The sequence below is a fragment of the Nomascus leucogenys genome, chromosome 5, assembly GCF_006542625.1.
Source record: "Nomascus leucogenys isolate Asia chromosome 5, Asia_NLE_v1, whole genome shotgun sequence".
Classification (NCBI taxonomy): Eukaryota; Metazoa; Chordata; class Mammalia; order Primates; family Hylobatidae; genus Nomascus; species Nomascus leucogenys.
In genome coordinates this window covers 67,192,994-67,220,610 of record NC_044385.1, presented here as the reverse complement: position 1 = coordinate 67,220,610, position 27,617 = coordinate 67,192,994, and the positions used below count along the sequence as shown (strand labels likewise).

The window sequence follows — 27,617 nt, the reverse complement described above, 5'->3', positions numbered from 1 at the left end:
CTTGTCTTACACTGGATAATCTCTGTTATCCAACTGGGTAAGTGAGGTGATGAAAGTGATTTTTGTGACTTGCATACCAGTTACACAAATTCATTCAGGTTGTTTTGTTTTGTTCTGTTGTCACATTTTTCCTTTGATAATCCAGAATGGCTGGCTTGATTCTAGAATAAGCCAATAAACTTGTGACTCGGGATTTTAAAAATCTGGTAGACTTACGCTGTAAGGGAGCATTTTCCTTTAACATTTGTTTCGACATAGTTTGCCCTGGCGTTGTTCAGTTTTTTTGGAGTACCACTAATTTCTCCCATACCTATGAGCAGGTAGCATGAATTTTCCATTCTGGGAGAGGCTCTATTGTAGCTAAACTGCCTATATTCAAGGATGCCTTACCTCATTTTATTCTTTGCTGTGTACATATTGTATAAGATTCTTGTCAAAGTCCATCTTTTCGTAGCAGAAATTGCCCCTTTATGATTTTTTTAAAATTCTTTTGAGTTATATGGAATCTGTATGTTTAAAACACTTACCAGTCTGGTAGTGACTACTCTGATGTTTATTAATCTACTTAGTTTGTAAGTAAAGTAAACATTTAAATCTGGTTAAAATTTACTATGTCCCCCCCCCAAAAAAAAATCTACCTGTTTGTTTACCTCATAACTGATTCTGTTTACATATACCCACACATACACAACCCACCAACACTACTAAGCTTTTAATATGGGCATTCCAATAAGAAAACAGATCATTCTCATTGACTCTTACTTTTTGAGATGTATGGCCAAATTGTAATTTATCCTGGCTACAAAAAGAAAAATCTAGGAAAAGACTAAAGAAAGCCAATTGTCATGACACAGTTACACTAGGATTAGACTTTGTTAAAAAACAACTCCACAAGGATTTGCAATGGAATTTCAAACGTTATCTTGGGGAATTCTGGAGAAAAGACCATTTTACGTAGACCTTTATGTTTTTGATGGTGCTGTGCAAGAGAGAAGCCAGGATTTTTTCAGAAACCCTCAAATACTGGCCAGACGCAGTGGCTCATCCTGTAATCACAACACTCTGGGAAGCCAAGGCGGAAAGATCGCTTGAGCCTAGGAGTTTGAGACTAGCCTGGGCAACATAGGGAGACCCCATTTCTGTTAAAAGAAAAAAAATAGCTGGGTGTTGTGGCGCCTGCCTGTGGTCCTATCTACTCAGGAGGCTGAGGTGGGAAGATCACTTGAGCCTAGGAGGTGGGGGCTGCAGTGAGTTGTGATCTTGCCCCTGCACTGTAGCCTGGGTGACAGAGTGAGACCCTGTCTCAAAAAAAAGAAAAATAAAACAAACTTGTTTCAGCTGTAGGTCTAATACAGTGATCATTTAGAAGATAACTATCAATCTATATATAATATACATTTTTTCTCCAAGCATTAATTGAGATGAGACTTTCATTATGACTTAGTAATAAATTCTAAGTAGTTTATCTATAGGATCCTGTACTGGTAGTGGTTAAACTTGTGGACTCTAGAGTCAGATTGCCTGGGTTCAGATTTCAGCTTTTCCTGGCTGGTTGACTAAGTGTCAATAATGTATAGCCTGGTGTTGTTGTGGGGATTAAGTGGATAAAGCCATATGACGTCCTTAACATAGTAGCTGCTTCCATCATCACTACGTTAGGGGTACCACTGTATTCTATTTTATAGTTTATTATATTGAAAGACTCCCAAAGACAGAGGCTGGAGAACACTTTTTACACAGCGCTGTAGTGAGTTTTTTTAGTTGAAAGTAAAATGACCAGACACCTGAATTCTTTTTTCCCCTTAATCAAACCACATGTTTATCTATGTGACATTTATAGCAGGTACATAATCGATAAAAATAAGGATATTAGAGAACAAACGCCATTGGGAAGTGTGAGGAGGCTAATAGAGACAAGTATGTTTTCTTGGCACGGAGGTTAACATCCAAACATACTTGGCACGAAGATTAACATCCAAAGCAGCATCTTTGGATGTTAACCTCCGTGCCAAGAAAACATTACTTGCCTTAGTCTTGAATACAATGTAAAGATAACACTGCCTAACATCTTGTACAGCTCTTTGTAGTTTACAGTCTTTTCTGTTTACACTTGGATTCTTACAAGTCACTGTATGATAGAGATCGTATTCTTCCCATTTTCTATAGTATAATGTTATCTTGAATTTATTACTAAGTAACTAGGAGACCTGTATTAGAATCTTTCACCTATGATAGATTTGTAGGGTAGGGTTACAAAGGCATTCAGGGTAATTACTGTTCAAAGTAACCTAGCTGAATTACTAAATAAGTAGCCAGTTCTGATTTACTAACACTCTTTCAGAGTATCAACTAGAGGATAATTTGTCTTTTAGCTGTTCGTTAATTTCCTCATTAATCTTGACGATACTTGATTTGCTTGTTTATATTTTAAGGGATGATGGGATAATGCAGAACAGTATAAGGATTTGATATATCATTTGAGCTAATGCATTGAAATATTTTAAGTTTTTGGAATGGTAATAATGTAGATGTTTTTTTCTTTGAAAATGTGCCAGTAACAATGAAAGAAACTGAGGAAATTGCCAGGGAACAATCCCCACATGCACAAAACCAATAGGCCCAGATAGTTTCGTGAGTGAGTTATTTTCAACTTTACCAGCCCGGGCAACATAATAAGACTCTATCTCTACAAAAAAATTTAAAAATTAGCATGATGTGGCAGCCTGTACCTCTGATCTCAGCTGCTTGGGAAGCGGAAGTGGGAGGATCTCAAGCCTAGGAGGTAGAGGCTACAGTGAGCCATGATTGTGCACTCTAGCCGGGAGTCTCACTGACAGAGACCCTGTCTTGAAAATTTAATGAACTAATTTAAACAGTTTCAGTTCAGAGAGAGTTTCCTAATTCATTTTTACAAAACTGATGTAACACTGATACCAAATCCTGGCAGAATGTGCATACACACATATAAAACACTAGGCTAATCTAAAAATTGATGTGTTTAATAATTAATGAACATTTATTGTCTCTTACCCTTGCCAGGCCCTGCATGTGATATGCATTTTATGTTGCATCTTTAAAAGGCTGTATGGTGTGACAACCCTTGTTATCCCCATTTTACAAGTAAGGAAAACATGTATAATGAGGAATCTCAAAGAAGTTGAAGGAATGCATGTTACCCAGAAACACACAACTGTAAAGTGCCACTTGTATTGAAATTGACTGACCCGAGAGAGCCCAAACTCTTAACCATTATGCTAGGGTATAAGAGAGAAAAAGAACCATAACGGAAAAAGAGAATATGGAAGACTATTAAGTAAATTGTGTTTTATACTGATTATATCTAGGATTAGTGTGATTTTTAACTTTTTCCCAAATACATTTATGTATTACATTTTTAAGAACTAGACTCATGTACTATACCTGTAGTCAGTAAAACTATGATGTTCTTATAATTTAGACCAATGTGTTGAGCAGTGGATACTACAACTACATAAACTTTTCTGCCTGGTTGCTAAAACTACTTTTTATTTTACAATAAAGAATAGGACCCTGGGCGCAGTGGCTCATGTTTGTAATCCCAGCACTTTGGGAGGCTGAGGCGGATGGATTGCTTAAGCCCAGGAGTTTGAGACCAGCTTGGGCAACATGACGAAACCCCATCTCTACAAAAAACACAAAAATTAGCTGGGTGTGGTGGCACATGCCTGTTCTCCCAGCTATTCATGTCACTGAGGTGGAAAGATTGCTTGAGCCCCGGAGGTCAAGGCTGCAATGAGCTGTGATTGTGCCACTGTACTCCAGCCTGGGCAACAGAGCAAGACCCTGTCTGAAAAAAAAAAGAATATAGAAAGTGTTTACAGGGAGCTTGAGTTAATCAACAGAAATATTTGGAGCTGTTTTAGTGACATATTTTTTTAAAGTATGTGGAGAATTTGGCTATGAAGAATTCTTCACAGAAAACTTTGTACTGGGCTTTGGAGATCTATTGCACAATCCTAGCTTGCTTTGTGTAATACATCAGTTCCTGAAATCTTTTAAAATATACTTTGGAATTTAGAAATAGTGGAAGCCATTGAGGAGGGGCACTATATGGAAAGGAAGCAATGATGTTTCATACTCTCGGAATATAAATATGTTCTGTATTATTTATTCCCAAAGATAATTATTAAAAATGTGCCATGGGGATTTGTTGAAAGGATTTCAACTTTTCACTTTGTTCACCAGTCACCCCAATTTTTTGTGTGTGTTTATCCATGTAGATGTACTGTGTGTAGAGATTTCCTTTAATTTTATCATGGTTTATATGAGGTAATGAAGGAATACCATCATAGTATTTTGAAGATGTTTTGAAGTTTTGTTTCTCCCATCAGATGGACCTCTGCTTTTTAAACTTCTTATTGAAGTGTAGCATTAATACAAAAATGTACATCAGTAATAAGCATGCAGTTTATGAATTTTCACAAAGTGAACACACGTATGTATCAACATTTGCTTTTAGTTGAAGCTAAATGTTGATAAGTGTGGATGGTTAAGGTTTGTTCACCTATGTTTTGAAAAGACTATTCTCATTAAAAATAAAACAAAATCAAATCCCAACAAAGCTTAAAGGTTAAAGAAAGCAAAAGAAATAATAAATAAAGCAAAAAATAATTAATAAACGAAAAGGACAAGGCATGGTGGCTCACACCTATAATCCCAGCACTTTGGGAGGCCGAGGCAGAAGAGGATTGCTTGAGCCTAGGAGTTTGTGACCAGCCTGGGCAACATAGAGAGACCTCATCTACAAAAAAAAAAATTAGCCAGACATGGTGGCACACACCTATAGTCCCAGCTACTTGGGAGGCTGAGGCAGGAGGATTACATGAGCCCAGGAGTTCACAGATGCAGTGAGCTCTGATCACGCCACTGCACTCCAGCGAGGCGACAGAGCAAGACCCTGTCTCAAAAAAATAAAAACAAAGCCATGCCTGTCCATGTGAGATTGTAGTAAGTCAGTTTTTGAGAGAGTTTATTTCTGTCCATATCAAATGTTGAAGGGTTTTAATCATCAAAACATTTTATTTATTGCTTACTGTGTGCCATGCATTATCACAAATGATTTATTTACACATTATTCTTACAACAATTCTAGAAGATACTATTATTCTTATTTTGGATAGACGTAGAAACTAAAGCTTAGAGAGGCTGGATAACTTGCATGAGTTCAAATACCCAGGCCATGGTGGAGTCCTACCTAAATAAGAACCTGAGTTTTTACTGTTACACCCTGTTCACCATGTGTGTATGTAGTGCATTTGCTGCATGGTAAAGTATTGTCAGATCGTGTTGTAATAGAGTGAGGTGCTGGGTTTTTGTTTTTTAAATCAAATGTAAAAGGAAGTGATTTCAAGAATAATTCAGAAGTCCTCAAAGCAGTGTCTTCATAGGATAAGGCTTTGGGGCCTCAGTCTGATTTGAAGGCTGGGCACAGGGATTTGTCTCAAAGATGTGTTTTCATAGCAAGTGCAGTGTTTAATTTGTGTGCTTATTGGAGAGGCTTTGGAGTCAGGGGGGCTATTGAAGACTGTGGGAGGGGTAAGGCACCAGACCCCTCTAGGTGTTTTCTTGCCTTGATGCAAAGACATTGTGTGTACTACTCGAAGGTGTGTTCGTTTTGCACCTGTCTTTAAAAAGTAGTGTCTGCTTTGGAAAAATGCTAAAGACTAAATTTAACTTGCTTTTCGTTTTGGGAAAATATTTCGTAGGTATTTCATTTTAAGCTATTTTAGAGAGGATTTTGACGGGATGTTTCATAATCACCATATACCAGATTGAGTTCTGCTATTAGAGAAACTTGGTAAACAAGTTATATGAAAGTTCTTGTGCATTTTGATACCCAAAAACCTGATGAACAAAATTATTAATAAAGTTGGAATAATGATTCATGGTTTCTGAAATATCCACATAGGACCTTGGATTGTGGTATGTGGAACAAGCAAGCCTAGTTAGGGGAGTCACATATTGTCCTGCTTACATTGGTCACTTTCCTTCTCTTTTTAACTTGATGGTATTGCCACATACGTGATCAACCACAAGTGGAAACTATATTGTGGACAATGTTGAAATTTGGGGAACTGTGACTCTCTTCTGCTAAAACTTGGTTTGAATTTTATTATTGCTGCAAAAATGTTTGCTGAAAATTTGCCTTCAACATATATCCTAAATTTATCTATAATTAATAGAAAGGGGAAATCTCTTTGGAGCTGTTAAGACCTTCAAGAAAGTTATGAAACAATTGAAAATTACTTTATCACTGCAGTAATTTGCTTCTAGATATTGAAGCTTTGGAAACTCTAATTCCAGGAGATCTTCCCTTTCTTGTCCCCCTGGTTTGTGGTTTATTTTGGTTCTGTTGAAAAACCAAAGGGGAAAATAATCTGCAAGTGATAAATAGCAAAAGATCTAATAATATAAAAATGTAATTGTTTGAATTACTAATATCCCAGATCTTGGCAAGAATAATTAGAGCTGACTCAACTTAGGGAATGCAGTTTTGAATGTTGTCATTCTTCAGAGCAGTGGTCCTGAAGCCTGGATGCAAATTGGACCCACCTGGGGAGCTTTAATATTAGGCTCTGGTCACACCCCCAGATAGTCTGATTTATTTTATCCCATGCGGGGTCAAATATTGATATTCTTAAATGTTTCCCACTGTACAGCGAAAATTGATAAGCACCAGTAGAATTTAATTAGATTTCATGATGCAAATAAAAGATAGAAAAGATGCTTAATCTAATTATTTAAATGATGAGAGTTTTTAGAAGTGTTTGGAAGGTTTGGAAGGTCATTTTTTAAAGTAGCAGCCAGTCAAGTGGAATGTAATATTTTTGTTAAGGCATCAAAGAAGCATTGAAACCTTCATTTCTTTTTTTTTTTCTTTGAGATGAAGTCTTGTTCTATCACCCAGGCTGGAGTGCAGTGGCATAATCTCGCCTCATTGCAGCCTCTGCCTACCAGGTTCAAGCTTCTCATGCCTCAGGCTCCTGAGTAGCTAGGGTTACAGGTGCACACCACCACACCCAGCTAATTTTTTTTATTTTTTAGTAGAGATGGGGTTTCTTCATGTTGGCCAGGCTGGTCTCGAACTCCTGACCTCAGGTGATCCACCCGCTTCGGCCTCCCAAAGTGCTGGGATTACAGGCATGAGCCACTGCGCCCGGCCAACACCTTCATTTCTTAAAAGTAGGTAACATCTTATTGCTTACTATTAGGAGTGTGGCTATTTTATGAATATCTGCTATCTTCCTGAAGCCCATCTTTTAAATAAATCTTGGGAAAGGGTCTGTTTGAAATGGTATGGAAAAAACTGAGGTGGGTAAGATTTGTTGATCTTTAGCAAAGAAACCTGAAGAGTAATATCCAATCTCAACTTAGAAACAATGAAAAGACTAGTTTATACAAGTTATTTCGGGCAGAGGGAACAAATTGTTAAATGATAGACTTAAAACTAAATTAAATTAAGTCCTATTATTGGTTGAATTGTGCCTGTTTGCACACCCACACACCAATTCATATATCGAAGTTCCAACCTCTAGTACCTCAGAGTGTAACCTTATTTGGTTGTTGGAAATAGGGTCATGGCAGATGTAATTAGTAAACAAGTTACACTACAGTAGAGAGGAGCCCTTACTCCACTACCTGGTGTGTGGAAGAGGAAATTTGGGCTGGGTGCAGTGGCTCACACCTGTCATCCCAACACTTTGGGAGGCCGAGTTGGGAGGATCCCTTGAGCTCAGGACAAGACCAGCCTGGGGAACGTGGAGAAACCCCATCTGTGCAAAAGATCCAAAAATGAGCTAGGCGTGATGGTGCATGCCTGTAGTCGCAGCTACTTGGGAGGCTGAGGTGAGAGGATCGCTTGAGCCCGGGAGGCAGAGGTTATGGTGAGCTGAGATTGCACCACTGCATTCCAGCCTAGGCGACAGAGGGAGAGCTGAGATCACGCCACTGCACTCCATCCTGTCCCAATTAAAAAAAAGTCGGGGGGGAGGGGGGGTTGAGTGGAGTTGGATTTGGACACAGAGCCCATGTAAACATGAAGACCAGCCATCTATAAGTCAAAGAGAGAGGCCTGGAACAGATCCTTCCCCCACAGTCTGCAAAAGGAACCAGCCCTGCCAACACCTTGATTTCAGACTTTTAGCCTCCAGAACTGTGAGAGAATAAATTTCTGCTAAGGGACCCAGTTTGTAGTACTTTGTTGCAGCAGCCGTAGCAAACTAATATAAGTCCCAATATTTTATTTGTTTTGAAAATCTAAACCTAGGAAAATTCAGCGTTTGAAATTTTACTATTTCTTTAAAAGGTAGGGAACCAGTTCTCTAGAAGGAATTGTAGAATGTGTGGTTCTAGAGTTCTTAGGTTCTTGATGACTCATACTTTAGCCAGTTACTAGTCAATCCAGTTTACAAAGCAGTTTATCATGAGTCCAGATCAGCAGCTGGAGTTTCAGGAGCATTTTTTTTCTATTTATGGTAGTAGAGTGGGAAGAGTCTTTCTAGTCACCTGAGAGGTGTTTCCTAAATGTATTTTGTATATACATATTCAAGCCTCTTACCTGACTATTCATATTCTTTCTTTTTTTTTTCTTTTTGAGATGGAGTCTCGCTCTGTCACCCAAACTGGAATGCAGTGGTGGGATCTTGGCTCACTGCAACCTCCGCCTCCTGGGTTAAGTGATTCTCCTGCCTCATCCTCCTGAGTAGCTGGGACTATAGGCTCATGCCACCACGCCCAGCTAATTTTTGTATTTTTAGTAGAGGCAGGGTTTTACCATGTTGGCCAGGATGGTCTCGATCTCTTGACCTTGTGATCCGCCCGCCTTGGCCTCCCAAAGTGCTGGGATTACAGGCGTGAGCCACTGTGCCCGGCACCTAACTATTCATATTCTTATGAAAATCTGAAGTTGGTCTCTTTCTTATATATGGATTAATAGCATCCCGGGGAAACTAGAGATGAACAACTTTGAATATACATCCCATGTCAGTGGACTAGAAAAGAATGGACCATGCCTTTCATGATAAAAGCAAGTACCTCAGAAGGAGAAGGCTGTAGGACTAAATTAGGAGTGATCCTGGGAAGTGCCCTGCTGAACAAGAGGAACTGGCTATTCCCATGAGAAATTTTGTTAGAGACTGTGATTGGTGAAGCCTTGGAAATAATATCGAAACTCATACCTCCACCTCAAAACACAGCGCCTTAATTATTCTGGTTTTCTAAACAGAGCTAAGTAAGTATGCCAGCAGAACAAATCTACCATGTGTAAAGCTGACTACAATAGTGTATAAGTAAAGGACATGGACCTTGGAGTCAGTTCAAGTTAGGTTTATGACTTGGAGTAGATTATTTCCCTTGCCTCTGTTTTCTCATGTGTAAAATGGATAGTCCAGTGTGTCTCCATCATAGCATTTTGTGATGATTAAATAGAGTGATAATTCGCATAAAGCAACGTGCAAAATGTCTCGTGCATATTAAGTACTAAAAAATGTTGGTTAATAGCAATGGCAGCAGCTATGTGGCCACAGTGCATGCTATTCCTCTCCCATTTTAATGTGTAAGAGCGAATAATCTCTTCTCGTGAAATGTTATAAGCTCAGACCGTAGAATCCATGAATTCAAAATATTAACAAAGCAAAACCTGGAAGGGCCTGTAGGATCAACTGGTGCTCTTCATTCATTTAAAGGTTCAGAAAATAAGGTCATGAAATCAGGGTTGGAGAAGGTCCTAGGTCTCCTGGTTCCCAGTTTTTCTTTTCTGCTACATGTTGCTGCCTTCTAAATCACAGAACCGTGGGTCTCTTTTCATTCTTCTTTTTTTTTTTGAGACAGAGTCTTCTTCACCCAGGCCAGAGTGCAGTGGTGCGACCTTGGTTCACTGCAACCTCCACCTCCAGGTTCAAGCCATTCCCCTGCCTCACCCTTCTAAGTAGCTGGGATTGCAGGTGCCCGTCACCATGACTGGCTCATTTTTTGTATTTTTTCCCCCGTGTTGGCCAGGCTGGTCTGAAACTCCTGACCTCAAGTGATCCACTCGCCTCGCCCTCCCAAAGTGCTGGGATTGCAGACATGAGCCACCACGCCTGGCCACTCTCTTTTTTTAATCCCAAAGACTTCAAAACTACTTTTCATTCTTAATAAACCTTTTGCTTCAAAGGAAACATTTTTTTCTCTTGACGTTTGTATAGTGTTTGAAATTTTTCTTATTAGTTTAAAAATTGTTAAATTTAAACTGAATTTAATTATGATTATTTAAAGCAATTTAGAGTATGCCTGACTGTACATTTACTGTCTGTTATGGAACAAAGAAATTGGTAGCAGTGATTGCCTCTGGGAAGGGCACTGTGGTAGAAGTGACATTGATTATAATGGAGAATTCTGGAGAATAGAGTAACTACTGGTTAGTAGAACAGGGCAAGGAATAAAGTAGTAACAAGTATCTGTGGTTAACCAAAACTCAAGAACTGTGTAGATTCAAAAATTTGGAAGTATCCATTGTTATGTACACATTAGCACACTCTACCCAAGCTACAGGAGCCAAATAGATTTGGATAGGGAGGAATACTTTGGTTTCATTTGGGTGAGAACTGCTTCTGTGAATTGCATTTTACATGCCTGTCACTGACTTATCAGTGGATGAAGTGAAGAGCTCTGTTTCTACCTTGTACATGGGGTTTTTGCAGCATAAAAGTGCTTAACTCTGGACTAAGCCTTGTTAGAAGACCAGGAGCTTAATTGAGCTTTTAGAAGAGAAGAAAAGGAAAAGTGTTTTAACAAGTCCATGTTCATGCTAGGTGGGATTGCATGTCTACAATTTACCTGTCAAAAAAGGAAAAGGGAAGGCTAGCTACACTTTGCTTTGGACATTTTTTATATTTTCTTTAAGGTGTGTGAAGTGTATTTGTGTGAGTTACAGTATAATTTTTTTTCTTTCTTTTTTTTTTTTTTTTTTCAGTGACAGGGTTTTGCTATGTTGCCCAGGCTAAAGTACAGTAGGTATTCACAGATGGGATTGTAGCACAGTACAGCCTTGAATTCCTGGGCTCAAGCCATCCTCCTGTTTCAGCCTTCCAGGTAGCTGGGACTACAGGCACATGCCACCATGCCTGGCTTCTATAGTATAATTTTTGAGCCTCCTAGTTTCTGTTTTAAAATTTGTTTTACTATTTGAAGAGCTGGTTACCTTTCTAGCTACCTTCCTCTTTTCTGAAACAGGAAGAAACATTTTGAAATAAAACGATCCAAATGTGTTTTAGGATTATTAACCATAAATTTCAGAGAACATAGCATTCTTGAAGGCAAGGATATTATCTGTTTAGCACCTATGATACATATTTAATTAGGTAATTAAATTATTATGACAGAATTAATGTCTAACCTCAGTGTGTAGTTCTGTAAACATTAATTTTAAAAGATTGAGGCTGCTTAGTTGTAATGAAACCATAAATCATATTTTGAATATAGCAGACTTAACTTAAGGAAAATAGCAAGGTGCCTGGCATTATTATCTATGAGCAGGAACTTTTTCTTACATTTAAGAAGATAGCTTGAACCTGGGAGGCAGAGGTTGCAGTGAGCCAAGATCGCCCCACGGCACTCTAGCTTGGGCGGCAAAGCGAGACTCCATCTCAAAAAAAAAAAAAAAAGAGAAGGTTCTTTATAGAGAAGTGTTTAGTTAAGAAACATAAAATTTACATAGTTTTGAGTTATCTTCCCACAAGATACTTATTGGTAACTTGATAATAGAGAAACCTGGTAGATACTACCTTAACTAAGTAATCAAAATTAATCCAGGCATGGAGGCATGCACTTGTAGTCCCAGCTATTTGGGAGGCAGAGGTGGGAGGATCACTTGAACCCAGGAGTTTGAGTCCAGCCTGGGCAACAGAGCAAGACCCTGTCTCAATAATATGAACATAAATATATATTGAAAATTAGTATCCCCAGCAATGGGGGGAGAAATAGGTATTTTGGACCCCCTGACATGATATATTTGAAAGAACATAACATTATTTCTTTGGTATTCCTACCAAAAATGCAAACTGAATCTAATCATAAGGAAATATACAAATCCAAATTGGTAGACATTCTATAAAACAGATGACCTGTACTCTTCAAAAGTGTCAAGATTGTGAAAGACAAAGATCAAAGAACTTCTGAGATTAAAGGAAAAGAAATTGTTCCAGGTTAAAGGAATTATTAAGAAACATGATATTTACTAAAGGAAACCTATAGCCAAAACAGATTTTTTTTTAACTTTTTAAAAGGACATTAGTGAGACAATTAGAAATTTGGATAATGTCTAAAGATTAGATAATAGTACTGTATTAATGTTATTTTCCTAGTTTTGATAATTATGCTGTCTTTATATTAGATAGTATTTTTATATTTAGGAAATTAACACAAAGTAGAGTTAAGAAGCAGTATGTCTAACACTTTCAAACACATCAGAAAGCAATATAGGTAGAGAATGATAAATAGATGTGGTTAAATGTTAGAACTGAGGGAATATGGGTGAAGGTTGTATGGGAATTATTTGTGCTGTTTTTGCAACTTTTATAAGTCTGTGGTTATCTCAAAATGATAAAGGAAGTAGTAGCTTAATGAGCTTTGCCACTAATTAACTGAGTTTTTAGTAGGTTGTTAAAAACCCTCTCTGGGTCAGTTTCCTCATCTATAAAATGAGGTAGCTGACTTACATTAAATTGTATGGGTCCTTTCCATTCTAAAATTCTGTGATATTATAACTAGACATTAGGAGTAATAATTTATACTCTTAATATAGCCATACTTGAACAGAACAATAATAGAAAATGAGGGTTAATTTTCCCACTTAAGTCAAAAGCTGTTGTTAAAACATGGCCTTTGTGCCAAGCCACAGTGTAATATTAAGCTCACAGATTTTTTTGTTTTGCCAAAAAAACTTTTGAGATTTTATTTAATTAACATTTTATTTGTATGTCACTTCTTGGTTCATGCTTATGCATTAATGATCTCTTATTATTTATTTATTTTTTTTTTTTTTTGAGATGGAGCCTCACTCTGTCACCCAGGCTGGAGTGCAGTGGTGCAATCTCGGCTCACTGCAACCTCCACCTCCCAGGTTCAAGTGATTCTCCTGCCTCAGCCTCCCTAGTAGCTGGGACTACAGGTGCGTGCCACCGTGCCCAGCTAATTTTTGTATTTTTAGTAGAGATGGGGTTTCACCGTGTTAGCCAGGATGGTCTTGATCTCCTGACCCTCGTGATCTGCCCGCCTCGGCCTCCCAGAGTGCTGAGATTACAGGCGTGAGTCACTGCACCCGGCCTTCATTTTTAAATTTTAATGCCATTATTCAGTTTTAATAGATACAAATTCCCTAATGCCTAGAAAGATTATAGAGACACAGCCTGATGATCTAAAAATTAAATTGATGGCTAGTATAAAATAGTTTTGAGCAGTATTTAACAAAAGTAAAACTGTGTTAATCCTTTGTTTTCATTTTCCTCTCCCTAACCCTTCCCAGCTTGGTGATCCAGCTATTTTTCCTGCCGTAATTGTGGAACATGTTCCTGGTGCTGATATTCTCAATAGTTATGCCGGTCTAGCCTGTGTGGAAGAGCCCAATGACATGATTACTGAGAGTTCACTGGATGTTGCTGAAGAAGAAATCATAGACGATGATGATGATGACATCACCCTTACAGGTGCGTGTGTCTCCATCCCACAGGACCTTACTGCAGCACAGCTTTAGGCAGTGTCCTAATCCTGAGGATATAGGGCATAAAACGCCCCTAACTTGGTTTTAAACTGTATTACCTTCAGAAGCTAGAGCCCTACATGGAGAAGAAAATTATATTTTCTGTTTCATCTGCTGGATTTAGTACTGTTTTGTCATCTCCCATTTCTCCTTTCCTAAATATATTGAGATGAATGTGACAAAATAAGAGGCATGTAAAAAGAACCAAACCTACTCAATTCATCAAGTCTTCACTGAGCAGTTTTTTTTTAAAAGAGTTGGGGTCTTACTGTATTGCCCAGCCTAGACTTGGACTCCTGGGCTCAAGTGATCCTCCTGCCTTGGCCTCCTGAGTAACTGGGACAACAGTCATGCACCACCCCACCCAGCTCACTGAGTACTTTCTTATATGCCTTTCTCCATACTCCTGTGAACAAAATGAGTTGTTTTGTAGGGAAAGAGAGAGGAATGTTGTTTTCTTACCACTGCCACAGGAAGCAAAATGACCCAAATGTACGATAAGGTCCTGGGATTTATAGATTTCTTTTCTGGTTCAGTCAGAACTAGTAAGGTATTTTAAACTTGAAGATTAGGCTACATAAATGTGAGATTGTAGTAATAATACTTTCATCACTTAGAAATTGGTATATGCTTTCTCTTTTTGTTCATTTACATTCATATATCTTGGCCAGGGATGTTGTGGATATTTGAGAAAACTGTTTGGAAGCAAATATTTGCATCTTTATTCATAAAAGAAAGTTTATCAGAAATAGGCATGATGAGGTATATCTGTAGATTTCATAGTGGCAAGTACTGGGGCTGTCTTGTTCTCAGCTTTACCTTAGCATGTAGCACAATGCCTTAGAACTGAATAGTAAGTCTAAAGGCGGGTTCTGATTATTTAGGAAGTTAACATATGATACAATAACGTTTTAAATCAGGGGAAAGGTAGAATGACTGTATCCATCTGGTAGGGGAGAGACCCCACTGTTAACATTGGTTGTCAGTACCTCATCTTTGTGTTGTCCTCTGTTTTATTCACTTCTCACATTGCTATAAAGAACTACCTGAGACTGGGTAATACTTACAAAGAAAAGAAGTTTAATTGGCTCATGGTTCTGCAGGCTGTACAGGAAGCATGGCTGGGGAGACCTCAGGAAACTTACAATCATGGTGGAAGACGAAGGGGAAGCAGGCACATCCTACGTGGCTGGAGCAGGAGGAACAGAAGGCAGGGTGGTAGGGGGTGCTGCACACTTTCAAACCACCAGATCTCATGAGAACTCATTCACTGTCACATGAACAGCAAGGGGAAAATCCATCTCCACGATCCAGTCACCTCCCACCAGGCCCCTTCTCCAACGTTGGGGTTTACAATTCAACATGAGATTTGGGCGGGGACAAATCATATCACTCCCTTTTTTTTCACAAAGCATTTTTTGCATGTATTCACATTTTTTTGTTCAGAACAAACCAATAAAAGTTTTTTGTTGAATCTAGAGTTACTTTTCCCTTACCAGTAAGGGAATTGGACTAATCACGTTAGAAGTTTCTATTCATTGCTGTCTGATCTGTTTGTGTAACAGAATAAACACCACTATGCATGTATCTGGGCTTGTAGTTAGTGGGGGTTTAGCAGTGTATTCTGATGTAACTTTTAAAGCCTTAGGGTAAGGCTACAGTCTTTTTAAGTTGAGGACCAATGTCTTTCCAGAAGGAGTGTTTCTTCCTAGTTCTAGTCATCAGGGAAGGCATTAGTCCTCAGAGAGGAAATTGAATCTAGGAAAGCAGGTATTGGATCGTTAGGAGAAGGAACTGCTTCTTTCCTTCAGTGCGTCACTCCCTTGCATTTAGACCTGAAGACAGCAGATGACAAGATGTAGACAGGCTGTTTCCTAGAAAATAGAACTGATGTGGAATGGGTCTAGAAGGCAAGCCAGATCTTGAAAACCAGATTCTCTGTTTGTGTTTTTTCTTCCCTTTCCCTTACCTCCCAACTTACCAAAGCTTTGTTTAACTCGTCCATCCTTTTCTGAGCAATGTCATGAAAAAGGGAAGAACCTTGTAATCTTCGTTATTCCACAGTGGGGATGACAGGGAGCCTTTGAGAAGCTCTGGGGAAGAAAGAGATAAGGATAGGACATTTTTGTTCTTACAAGTGTTAGGTAGCACTTCAGATGATGTGTTAGTTTGCTAAGACTGCCATAAGAAAGTACCACAGGCTGGGTGGCTCAAATGAGAAATTTATTTTCTCACAGTTCTGGAAACTAGAAGTCTGAGATCAAGGTATTGGTAGGGTTAATTCCTTCAGAGGCTTCTTTCTGGACTTGTAGGTGACTGTCTTCCAGTGTCTTCACATGGTCTTCCGTTTTGTACCTGCCTGTATTCATAGTTCATCTTAGAGGGACACTAACCATATTGGATTAGGGCCTACACTAATAACCTCATTTTAACTCAGTTATCTCTTTAAAGACATTCTGAGGTACTGGGGGTTAGCATGTCAACATAGAACTTTGGGGGATACCATTCAGCCTATAATAGATGATATTAAAGAATTACTGTGGGCCGGGTGCGGTGGCTGACACCTGTAATCCCAGCACTTTGGGAGGCTGAGGCGGGCAGATCACCTGAGGTCGGGAGTTCAAGACCAGCCTGACCAACATGGAGAAATCCCGTCTCTACTGAAAATACAGAATTAGTTGGGCATGGTGGCACATGTCTGTAATCCCAGCTACTCGAGAGGCTGAGGCAGGAGAATCGCTTGAATCTGGGAGGCAGAGGTTGCGGTGAGCCAAGATCACACCATTGCACTCCAGCCTGGCAATAAGATTGAAACTTTGTCTCAAAAAAAAACAAGAATTATTGTTAGTATATTTAAGATATGATAGTAGTATTGTGTTAGACATCTTTCAGATATACATGCTAAAGTATTTAGAGATAAAATATGGTATCTTAGATTCCTTCAAAATAATCCTGTACAGAGAGGGTAAAGACTTGAGGGCAGTGAGTGGGGTATGGATGAAAGAAGATTGGCCATTTGGTGATAATAGTTGAAGCTGGGAATGGGCACATGGGGATTCATTATATATACTATACTCCACAATTTTTATTTTGTTTAAAATTTTCATAATGAAAATATTTGAACAGATGCAGCGGCTCACACCTGTAATCCCAGAACTTTGGGAGGCCAAGGAGGGAGGATCACTTGAGCCCAGGAATTCAAGGCCAGTGAGCAACATAGCGGGACCCTGTCTCTACAAAAAATTTTAAAAATTAGCTGGGCATGGTGGCCTGAGCCTGTAGTAGTCCTGTCTACTCGGGAGGCTGAGGTGGTAGGATTGCTTGAGCCTAAGAGTTTATGGTTGCAGTGAGCTATAATTGAGCCACTGCACTCTAGCCTGGGAGACAGGGTAAGACCTTGTCTCAAAAAAAAATAAATAAATAAAAGCAAAACCAAAAAGATTTAATGATTTTATGAAATTTGAGGCTTAGATTAGATTAGATTTTGAGCTGTCATCAAAATACATAAGTTTTTTTTAGTTTTGCCAAAAAAAATTAAAGTTGAATTTCATCAAGCCTCCAGATATGACTACTCAGAGGGGGCATAGAAAAACATGTTAAGCTACACAATAGGAATATAGTTGGCAAAATCCAAACTATGGGAAATTCTACATGAATAAACAGCCTGATATCTTCGACAAATAAATTGCAAAGTAAAAAAAGCTAGACAGATGAATGGCAACTCAGAAATGTTAAGAAAGTTAAGAAATGTATCAGTCAATTGCAATATGCAGACTTAATTTGATTTAAGCAAAAAACTGTCTTGTCTTTCCTTGCACCGCCACCATTTATGATTTTTTAACACAATTGAACATTTGAATGCTGGTTGGCTATTTAATATTAAGGAAATATTGATTTTTTTAATGTAATAGTTTTTGGTTTTTTTTCAAGATGGAGTCTCACTCTGTCACCCAGGCTGGAGTGCAGTGGTTTAGTCTCAGCTCACTGAAACCTCCACCTTCTAGGTTCAAGCAATTCTCCTGTCTCACTCTCCTGAGTAGCTGGGACTATAGGTGCGTGCCACCACGCCCAGCTAATTTTTTGTATTTTTAGTAGAAACGGGGTTTCTCCGTGTTGGCCAGTCTCAGACTCCTGACCTCAAGCAATCTGCTTGCCTCGGCCTCCCAAAGTGCGGGATTACAGGAATAAGCCACTGCGCCGGCCAGGTTTGGTATGATTTTATGTGTTTATAGTTTATATGTATATAAACTAAAATATTAAATGATGTATTCTGGTTCTAGAAATAAGTGGTGTATGACTTTCAGAGTAACAGATGTCTTATAGCTAATTTAATTTTCTCTTTAAATGTGTTGCAGTTGAAGCTTCTTGTCATGACGGGGATGAAACAATTGAAACTATTGAGGCTGCTGAGGCACTCCTCAATATGGATTCTCCTGGCTCTATGCTGGATGAAAAACGAATAAGTGAGTGGTTATGATTGTTTATGTAACTTTGTTGAATTACTCTTGCCATCTTTCTTTATTAGTAAAATCAAGAGATTAGAAATGATGTTATATATTTTTTGTTACAATCACATTTTAAGGTATAGTAGGAACTGAGGCTCCTTTGCAAAAATGTAGAGTTAAAGGTGACATTTTAATTTGAGAATGAAGCCTTTGGGAACAAAAAAATGTAATTTATTACTCACCAAATAGAAGATCATGCAGAATTTCTTCTCTTAACATATTGATGAGAGTATTAGGGTATCAAGGGCCCAAATGATTATAATTTAGTCATCTCTGTAGTTATTTATCAGCAAATAGGCAACAATCTATTGAAAATTTTACTGACACATCATGGCATAAAATTCACTGCCACATTATTGATCTGCTTTAAAATTCATGTTCTCCTTTGGGATTTTCTGACAAGCAATCAAATTCATAAAGTAAATTATTACTAAATCAGTCCAAAATATTTATTGAATATTTGCTATATTCACAGCAGCAATAATTAGGCAATAACATGAGATACAAATGAGCAGATATTGTTCCTTTCCTCAAGCTTACAGTTTAATTTTGAAGACAGTTACTTATGTAAATAACTACAAAGCCAAGAATAAAGACCACAAGAGTGATAGCAAATTGCTCTAGTAGCAGTGGGTATTCTAGCTGAGAATATCAGAGACTGGCTTCATTGAAGGAGTATTCTGACCTGGGCTGTAAATGACAAGCTTTTAATAGGTAGAAGAGACATGAAAGGTCATTCAAGCTGGAGGGAATGGAGTTACAGATACAAGACACAGATCTGTTAAAAAAAAAAAAAAAAATGAATGAAATCTTTGAGATCAAGATGTTTTGGTGTGGTTGAAGTGTAAGCTTCATGGTGGGTGGGAAATGAGATTGGAAAGGTAGGTTTGGAACTAGATTACAGAAGCTTTGTAAGGCATGCTATAGAGATGGGTTGTGATTTTTTTTTTTTGTTTTCCTATGAACTACGGAAAGATAGGTCAGTTTTGTTTTTTATTCCCCTAATTTTATGGTCAGGTCAGACTTAGGTTTCAGAAAATAACTCTCACAGCAATGTGAATAATCAAGAGGAGAGATGAGACAGACTGATGATAGAAGTCAAGTAAGAAAGACATTGAAATAGCTCGCCGTGCCTGGACTGGTTTAGGGGTATTTGATTTTGGGAAGGGGAAATTAAAAGCAGGAATAGATTTCAAGATTTTATTTCTACTTTAATCTTCTAGTCATAATAGAAACAAGAAATCTTATCTATCTTTTTTTTAACTTATAATACACAGTGGACTATAATTAGTTGATTTTATTTTCATTAGATAATAATATATTTAGTTCACCTGAAGATGACATGGTTGTTGCCCCAGTCACCCATGTGTCCGTCACATTAGATGGGATTCCTGAAGTGATGGAAACACAGCAGGTGCAAGAAAAATACACAGACTCACCGGGAGCCTCATCACCAGAACAGCCTAAGAGGAAAAAAGGTAGGTGGGTTACTTTGTTTAGGGCACATAGTCAAGTCTTGATGTGAAATCTAGATATCATTTTTATTCTACATAGTTCTTTCCTACTGCAGTTAAAACTTATGTAAGAAAAACATTGAAGGCACAAAATAGAAATTGCGAGGTATTTCTTGGCCAGGCACGGAGATTCATGCCTGTAATCCCAGCACTTTAGGAGGCCGAAGCAGGAAGATTGCTTGAGGCCAGGAGTTTGAGACCAGCCTGGGCAACAAAGCAAGACCTCATCTCTACAAAAAATTTTAAAGAATTAGCTGGGCACAGTAGGCACCTGTAGTCCTAGATACTTGGGAGGCCAAGGTGGAGGATCCCTTGAGCTCAGGAGTTACAGGTGTCAGCAAGCTAAGATCATGCCACTGCACTCCAGCCTGGGCAACACAGTGAGACCCTATCTCTAAGAAATAAAATAAAATAAAAATAAACAAATAAGAAAAAGAGGTATTTCTTCATAGTAGAATCATTTCTTTTAAAAAATTAAAGTATTGGGCCAGGTGCGGTGGCTCATGCCTTTAATCCCAGCACTTCGGGAGGTGGAGGTGGGTGGATAACCTGAGGTCAGGAGTTTGAGACCAGCCTGGCCAATAAGGTGAAGCCCCATCTCTACTAAAAATATGAAAATTAGCCAGGCATGATGACAGGTGCCTGTAATCCCAGCTACTTGGGAAGCTGAGGCAGGAGAATCACTTGAACCCAGGAGGTGGAGGTTGCAGTGAGCTGAGACCACAACATTGCACTCTAGCCTGGGCAACAAGAGTGAAACTCCATCTCAAAAAAATAATGATAATAATTAAATTATTTTATACTTTTAAAATGTTTGGTCTATCTTGCAGAAAAGGGATTTTCCAACTTTTTAAAGCCTCAAATTTTTATCTAAAGCCTTTTATCCTTGGGTAAGGGCTAGTCAGCTTCCTTCCCAGGGGTTATTGTTTTAAAGCCTCCAGTCTGTACCGGTGATTCCAGTATAAGACTCCAGTTGGAAAAATACAGTGGGTTGGAAATCAGCAGGTAAGTAACTGAAGAGAAGTATGTTAGGATGTGTTGAATGGGAATTTTTAACTTTTTGCCAATTAGGACCACACTTGCTTCTAAAATCAGACACCTTTTCCATTTTATTGCCTTCTGATTCTATTCATGCTTGCTTAGTATTTTAGTATAATGTCTTGATTAATAGCATCACCACCCACCCAGTAACCTAAGTTCATGTGAAAGTCAGGGAAATTCCAAGAGCCAAAAATGAAGAGGAAAATAAAAATAGTAAACATGAGCTGACACTGCAGCAGCTCAGAAGGCTGAGAAGGATATGCCAAGGGGCTCTGGTTTTATTGCCCATGTTGAGGCGGAAGCTTAGGTCTTGGGCTACGCAAGATGGGGTATCGGACAGAGACCTCAGCATGTAACTGGGACCCTTGAAGGGATATACCTTCTTGGGGGAAAGAAATCCACCCACTAGCACAGACGGATGTCAAGGAAGCTTGGGTCCCATTCAGCCAGGCCTCTGAGTGGAGAAATTCTGGTTTAATATCTTTTGGGTAAATACTTTGTAGTGGAATGGCTGGATCACATGTTAAGTGTACATTAAATATTTTTCAGAAACACAAACTGCTTTCCAAAAAATTTTTTCTCCACGTGTTAAGGTGGGGCAATCATAGGCCTTGCTTCATTTATTTCCTGTCTCTCAGGTATCACTGGCTTTTGTTGACCGATGTCCAATTTCTTCAGTACCATTGTTTCATACCTTTTTTTCTGTGCTTTTAATTGTTTCAGGTGGGAAGATAAATCCATGTTCTGTTATTCCATCTTGACTAGAAGAGGAAGTTCCCACCTAGTCTTTTTTAATAGCCTTATTCTTTGACCATGTTTTTTGTTCTTTTGCTTTAAAAACTCTAATCATACTATGTAAAGTTTCTATTTAATAATTCTGTTATGTGTGATTCTTAGAGAACTAATCCTAGGGTTTCCTAGTCTGCTGCTTCTCACTCAGAAAGTGTCTTCCTCATGTATTCTGTGATACCAAAATGTGAGTTCACCTTCAACAGGGCTTTATCTGAGGAAATCTCGTATGGCCTAGGTTGAATGTATAACCCACCTGAGCAATTCTATAAGAGCTTCTGCCTGGTGCCACATAGTTATTACAGTCCTGGGGCTACATCTGTGTTAATTACTTGGCTGGCAATTCCTAATGTTAGTGGTAGTTTAAAATCTAGTTGTAAACCCAGGTTATTACAGGCCCGGGATTAACTATGTTTATAGAAAAATTTGTACATAAATGGCTGATCTCAACTCACTGCATCCTCCACCTCTTGGGTTCAGGTGATTCTCCTGCCTCTGCCTGCCAGGTAGCTGGGATTAAAGGCATGTGCCACCACACCTGGCTAATTTTTGTATTTTTAGTAGAGACGAGGTTTCACCATGTTGGCCAGGCTGGTCTTGAACTCCTGACCTCAAGTGATCCACCACCTCGACCTCCCAAGTGCTGGGATTACATGGATGAGCCACCCCGCCTGGCCATTTATGTACAAATTTTTCTTAAATATGTAGTATTTGTTTACCCAGTCAGCGGTTAATGGGATTTGGGTTGTTTCCAGTTTGGGGCAACTGCAAATAATGCTGCTAAGAACATTTGTGTATCTTTTTTTTTTTTAAAAAAAAAAAAAACATAGACTAGTCACTGCTTAAGAAAGAATTAGTAAACTCCAGTAGATTTAGTGTGGATTAAAAAATATGAAAGAGTTACAGACATGGAGAATTAAATGAAAAGGTCTACATGTTTAATCAAAGTTCCAGAAACAGAGAATATAAAAAGTGAGGAAGAGACAATATTCAAGAGATAGTGACTAAGAATTTTCCAGAATCACATTAATCCTCAGCATTGTGAATCCTAAGTAGTTCAGCTACAATAAATCTAGGCCTAAATGCATTGTTGGTAAAAATGCAGAACACCAAAGACCTCTCTTCAAGCTCTCTCCCCTCCAAAAAAAAAAAAGAAGCCAACCGGGAAGAAACTACATTACTTCAAGAGGATTGATTTTTTTTTAGATTGGCAGTTTAGAAGCTCTCAGGAGAGGCTGGAAGAATTAGACATTTTCAAAGGGCTGAGAAGAAATCACTGTCAAACAAAAATTCTATATCTAACCAAGCTGTAATTCACCTGAAGCTTTGTACATTGCCACCTTGAATGATTAGGAAGATGCTGGAGAGGATGGATACTGGGTTGGGAATTTTTCCTGGCAGCATCTGTTGTGACTAAAGCTAGTGGAGGAAAGTAGTGGAAATAAAGACGATATCTATTTTTTTAAGCTGGTATATATTAATAGCATAAAATAAGGTGGAGGTTACTGAAGTCTTGGCTTCTAATACTTGTTGTCATGAACATAGCCAGAAAAATCTGTCTCATGAAGGGTTCTCTGCAGATGTCTGCAGTGATGAAAGTCGAGATACCTGGCTGACTAGCACACATTGGCAGTCTTAGAGACTGAAGAGTGGGCTTTTTGACACTTTTCTCCCTTCCTCTCATTCACCCAAATGACTTCAGAAACGGTTTCCTATTCCATTTCTGGGGATAAATTGTCACTGACCTTGTGATTTTTTTTTTTTTTTAGCTGTAAAAGTCTGCTTTTCTAAGTTATTGCCCTGCCCTATGTTATATTTACTTAGAATTCACCACAGTAATCTAAACCAGAGTGGCAGCCTCAAGAATGTTGGGGCAGGAGGTAGTAACTCATCATTGTTTCTCACATATAGAATGGTAGTATGTTCAGACAGCATGATCATGATCTCAACCTAAATACAAGGCAGTGGTGCTACTAGGCCATGGTTCTAGGTACTTGGCAAAAGAAGATCACAAATACGGCTTTAGAATAGTTTATCGACCCCACTCTGAGGCTATTGGGATGGACTTATTTAGACATTGATGGTGGGTAAGGTAACTATGAAGTTTGTTATGAATTGAAAGGTACAGAAAAACGAGATGTTTTTAGAAATACACAGGAGGATAGCATTTAACTATGTGGTTCACCAAAATTTTGCCTCACATATTTTCTATATTTTCTAGAGTTTGGGAAGTTGCTTATACTTGAGAACTAACTGCATACAGAAATTATTTAATAGAGAAAAAAGCTAAAAATCCACTTCTACCTTAAAAAAGCTTGTATAATCAATAGACAGACAAACCTGTATGGCTTATTTTTGGAGCCCACATTCTACCAATGTCAAGAGCATTCTCCAAAAGTTTAAGAAAGCACTACCAGTATGGGTACTTCAAAGGCAAGCTGTAGTATTTTAAATTAACTTCATTTTTACAGATATAAACTGAGGTGTCAGAGGTATCATTTCTTACATAAGTGTGTTTATGGTTTAACCTGCATTAATGTCCAAGTTTTATTAAAGCTGTTTTCCTTTTAGTAAACGGCATTTTAAGAGACCATATGTGACCCATGTATAAAAACATTTGGCACTTGAAATTTAGGATAAATGACAAAATAGCTGAATTGTCCATTTTCTCTCACTTTTGAAGGCAAATATTTATGCAGAGCTGTTTTTATTTCAGGAAGAAAAACTAAACCACCACGACCAGATTCCCCAGCCACTACGCCAAATATATCTGTGAAGAAGAAAAACAAAGATGGAAAGGGTACTACTGTAATTTCCGTGTAATACTTATAGGTCAAATAACACTCAGATTGCTTTATAGTGCCTACCTATTATAACTAGAAACTACCAGCTTTCCTGATATACTGCAATGGATCTTATTGCTGCCACATGCTTATTAGATACATTTGCCAAATTCTTAAAACTGATAGTAAGGTAGACCAAGAAACTCGTTTGAGTGATTTTCACTTACCTGTCAAAATAATCTATTCTTTTTATTTAATAATGAGACTCTTGGAAGAATTTAACCAGGTTAGATTTTCAGTTCATAGACCCTTTAATATGTTGTCTTGAAATTCAAGCATTTGTATAACTGTTGCCCAAATTTGAAGAAAACTGTTATGGCTGACCTGCTGGCTCTAATCTAAAGAGAACTACTGCTGAGAGAGTTCACAAAGAGACAGAAAAAAATTATCTCAAAGTACTTTCTCCTGAATCATCACAAATCTTATGACAAGATTGCTTTGTTCACATATTTTATATGAGACTAATTAGAAGATCTTTATTATGACCATGACTAAAAATTATGACCATTGTATCACCCATACTAACTAAATTATGTCACCAATACTAACTAAATTATGTAATATTTTTGTATAAATATAAATGGCACTTCTAAGACTTTTAGTTGTCTTTTATGAGGTTCTTTTAAATGAAATTTTGGTCATTTAGAAAGAAATTGTTTTTGTTTCAGGAAACACAATTTATCTTTGGGAGTTTTTACTGGCACTGCTCCAGGACAAGGCTACTTGTCCTAAATACATCAAGTGGACCCAGCGAGAGAAAGGCATTTTTAAATTGGTGGATTCTAAAGCAGTGTCCAGGTTGTGGGGGAAGCACAAAAACAAACCTGATATGAATTATGAGACCATGGGAAGAGCACTCAGGTATGCAAAGTTTTGGTATTTTATTGTGTTAAGAATATCATTTTCTAAATCCTAAAAAAAAATTTAAGCTTAAGTTCAGCAAAGCACCAACAGTGGTAATGCAAATACATAATAAGAGAGTACATTTTCAGTCAGGTGTGGTGGCTCATGCCTGTAATCCCAGCACTTTGGGAGGCTGAGGCCGGTGGATTGCTTGAGTCCAGGAGTTTAAGACCAGCCTGGGCAACATGGCAAAACCCTGTCTCTACTAAAAATACAAAAAATTAGCCAGGCGTGGTGGTGTGCACCTGTGGTCCCAGCTACTCTGCAGGCTGAGGTGGGAGAGTCACCTGAGCCTGGGAGGTTGAGGCTGCAGTGATCCAGATTGCACCACTGAACTCCAGCTTGGGCAACCGGAGTGAGGCCCTGTCTCAAAAAAAAAAAGAGGGCACATTCTCAAACATGAATTGCAAGTATGATATGTTAGTTATTATGGTAGAATAAATTAGTGCTTCAGGAGTACTACTAGACGTCATGAGAATTTTGAACAAGAGTAACATTCTTAAGCTCACTTTTAGTTTGTTTTTCGGTGACTCTGTCATTTATTCTTCAAGATATGCATGTATTTGAGAAAGATGTATTGGAAATAAGAACGATCTGAATGACTTTTAGGGGATAGACAGATATAGATATAAAATTTAGCAATCTTAAACTAAAACTCTTTAATTACATTTTTTGGGTTTTTTTAACATACATTTTTTAAGTTCTTGATTTTGTTAAAATAGATGACAAAAGTTGGATCACTTCTATTGCATATCATTAAATTTTATATACAAAAGTCAATTAAATTTACTGAATCAAATTTAAACTGATACATTTGCCAATTTAAATTTATTGAATCAAATTTAAACTGATACAATTTGCCTAGTAGTAACATTTCTAGAAAGCTATGGAGGAGAAACAATTTCTTGAGGCTTTTCGTAGTTTTGATTATCCTGGCAAGTTGGCAGAAAGGGGCTGAGTGTGGTGGCTCGCTTCTATAATCCCAGCATTTTGGGAGCCTGAGAAGGAAGGATCGTTTCAGCCTGAGAGTTCCAGATCAGCCTGGGCAACATGGCAAAACCCAGTCTCTGCCAAAAAATGCAAAAATTAGCCGCGTGTGGTAGCATGCGCCTATGGTCCCAGCTACTTGGGAGGCTGACGTGGAAAGATTGCTTAAGGCCAGGAGTTCAAGGCTGCAGTGAGCTATGATCATGCCACTGCACTCCAGCCTGGGCAACAGAGCAAGACTCTCTTTAAATAAATAAGTAAATAAGTTAGCAGAAAGATAGAGGAAGAAAAGTGAAAGACCAGAAGATTCTACATGCTTTATCAACAGTCCCCCAATCAGCATTAGTTTTAGATTTAGCTGGTAATAAGAACTTATCTCTATCTGTGCATAAATGTATGTTTATCTTATATAAAATAACAGCCCTTTATTTAGAAATTCTTTTCTCATTAGTTTGATTCCAACTTTAAAGTTTTGTTTATGATTAGGGAAATTTGATTTTGTTGAATATTTTAATTGATGTTTGATTGATTGATGAAATTGTCTGCTTTGAATAGGTACTATTACCAAAGGGGTATTCTGGCAAAAGTGGAAGGTCAGCGCTTGGTGTATCAGTTTAAAGAAATGCCAAAAGATCTTATATATATAAATGATGAGGATCCAAGTTCCAGCATAGAGTCTTCAGATCCATCACTATCTTCATCAGCCACTTCAAATAGGAATCAAACCAGCCGGTCGAGAGTATCTTCAAGTCCAGGGGTAAAAGGAGGAGCCACTACAGTTCTAAAACCAGGGAATTCTAAAGCTGCAAAACCCAAAGATCCTGTGGAAGTTGCACAACCATCAGAAGTTTTGAGGACAGTGCAGCCCACGCAGTCTCCATATCCTACCCAGCTCTTCCGGACTGTTCATGTAGTACAGCCAGTACAGGCTGTCCCAGAAGGAGAAGCAGCTAGAACCAGTGCCGTGCAGGATGAAACATTAAATTCTTCTGTTCAGAGTATTAGGTGAGAAAACCAAACTACTGATGCTTATCACTTCAATATGTTTCTGACCAGAGACATTATTTGTTAAGTGGATCAAGATTCAGAAATGAAAATAAAAGTATATAGGTTTCAAGCTAGAACTCTTGGTTACCAGATTTTTCAGGAGCAGTATATATTACATCAGTCTTCTGATTATGCCACTGGTCCCTTTATTTACATTTTGACATTATTGGCATTATTCTGTCAATTTAAGTATAGTTCACTATATCTTTGTATA

At 38.2% G+C, this 27,617-nt stretch overlaps 1 protein-coding gene across 2 annotated transcripts in view; it reads left to right on the top strand.

Moving 5' to 3' along the window:
- The window catches only part of ELF1 (E74 like ETS transcription factor 1), an 82,663-nt gene that overhangs the window by 46,604 nt on the left and 8,442 nt on the right, over positions 1-27,617 (top strand). For both annotated transcript variants that reach the window (XM_030813307.1, XM_030813308.1), the window contains exons 3-8: positions 13,541-13,721; positions 18,130-18,237; positions 19,590-19,757; positions 24,340-24,423; positions 25,135-25,327; positions 26,912-27,361. In XM_030813307.1, coding sequence (XP_030669167.1) covers positions 13,541-13,721; positions 18,130-18,237; positions 19,590-19,757; positions 24,340-24,423; positions 25,135-25,327; positions 26,912-27,361 — 1,184 coding nt within the window. The remainder of the gene's footprint in view (positions 1-13,540; positions 13,722-18,129; positions 18,238-19,589; positions 19,758-24,339; positions 24,424-25,134; positions 25,328-26,911; positions 27,362-27,617) is intronic.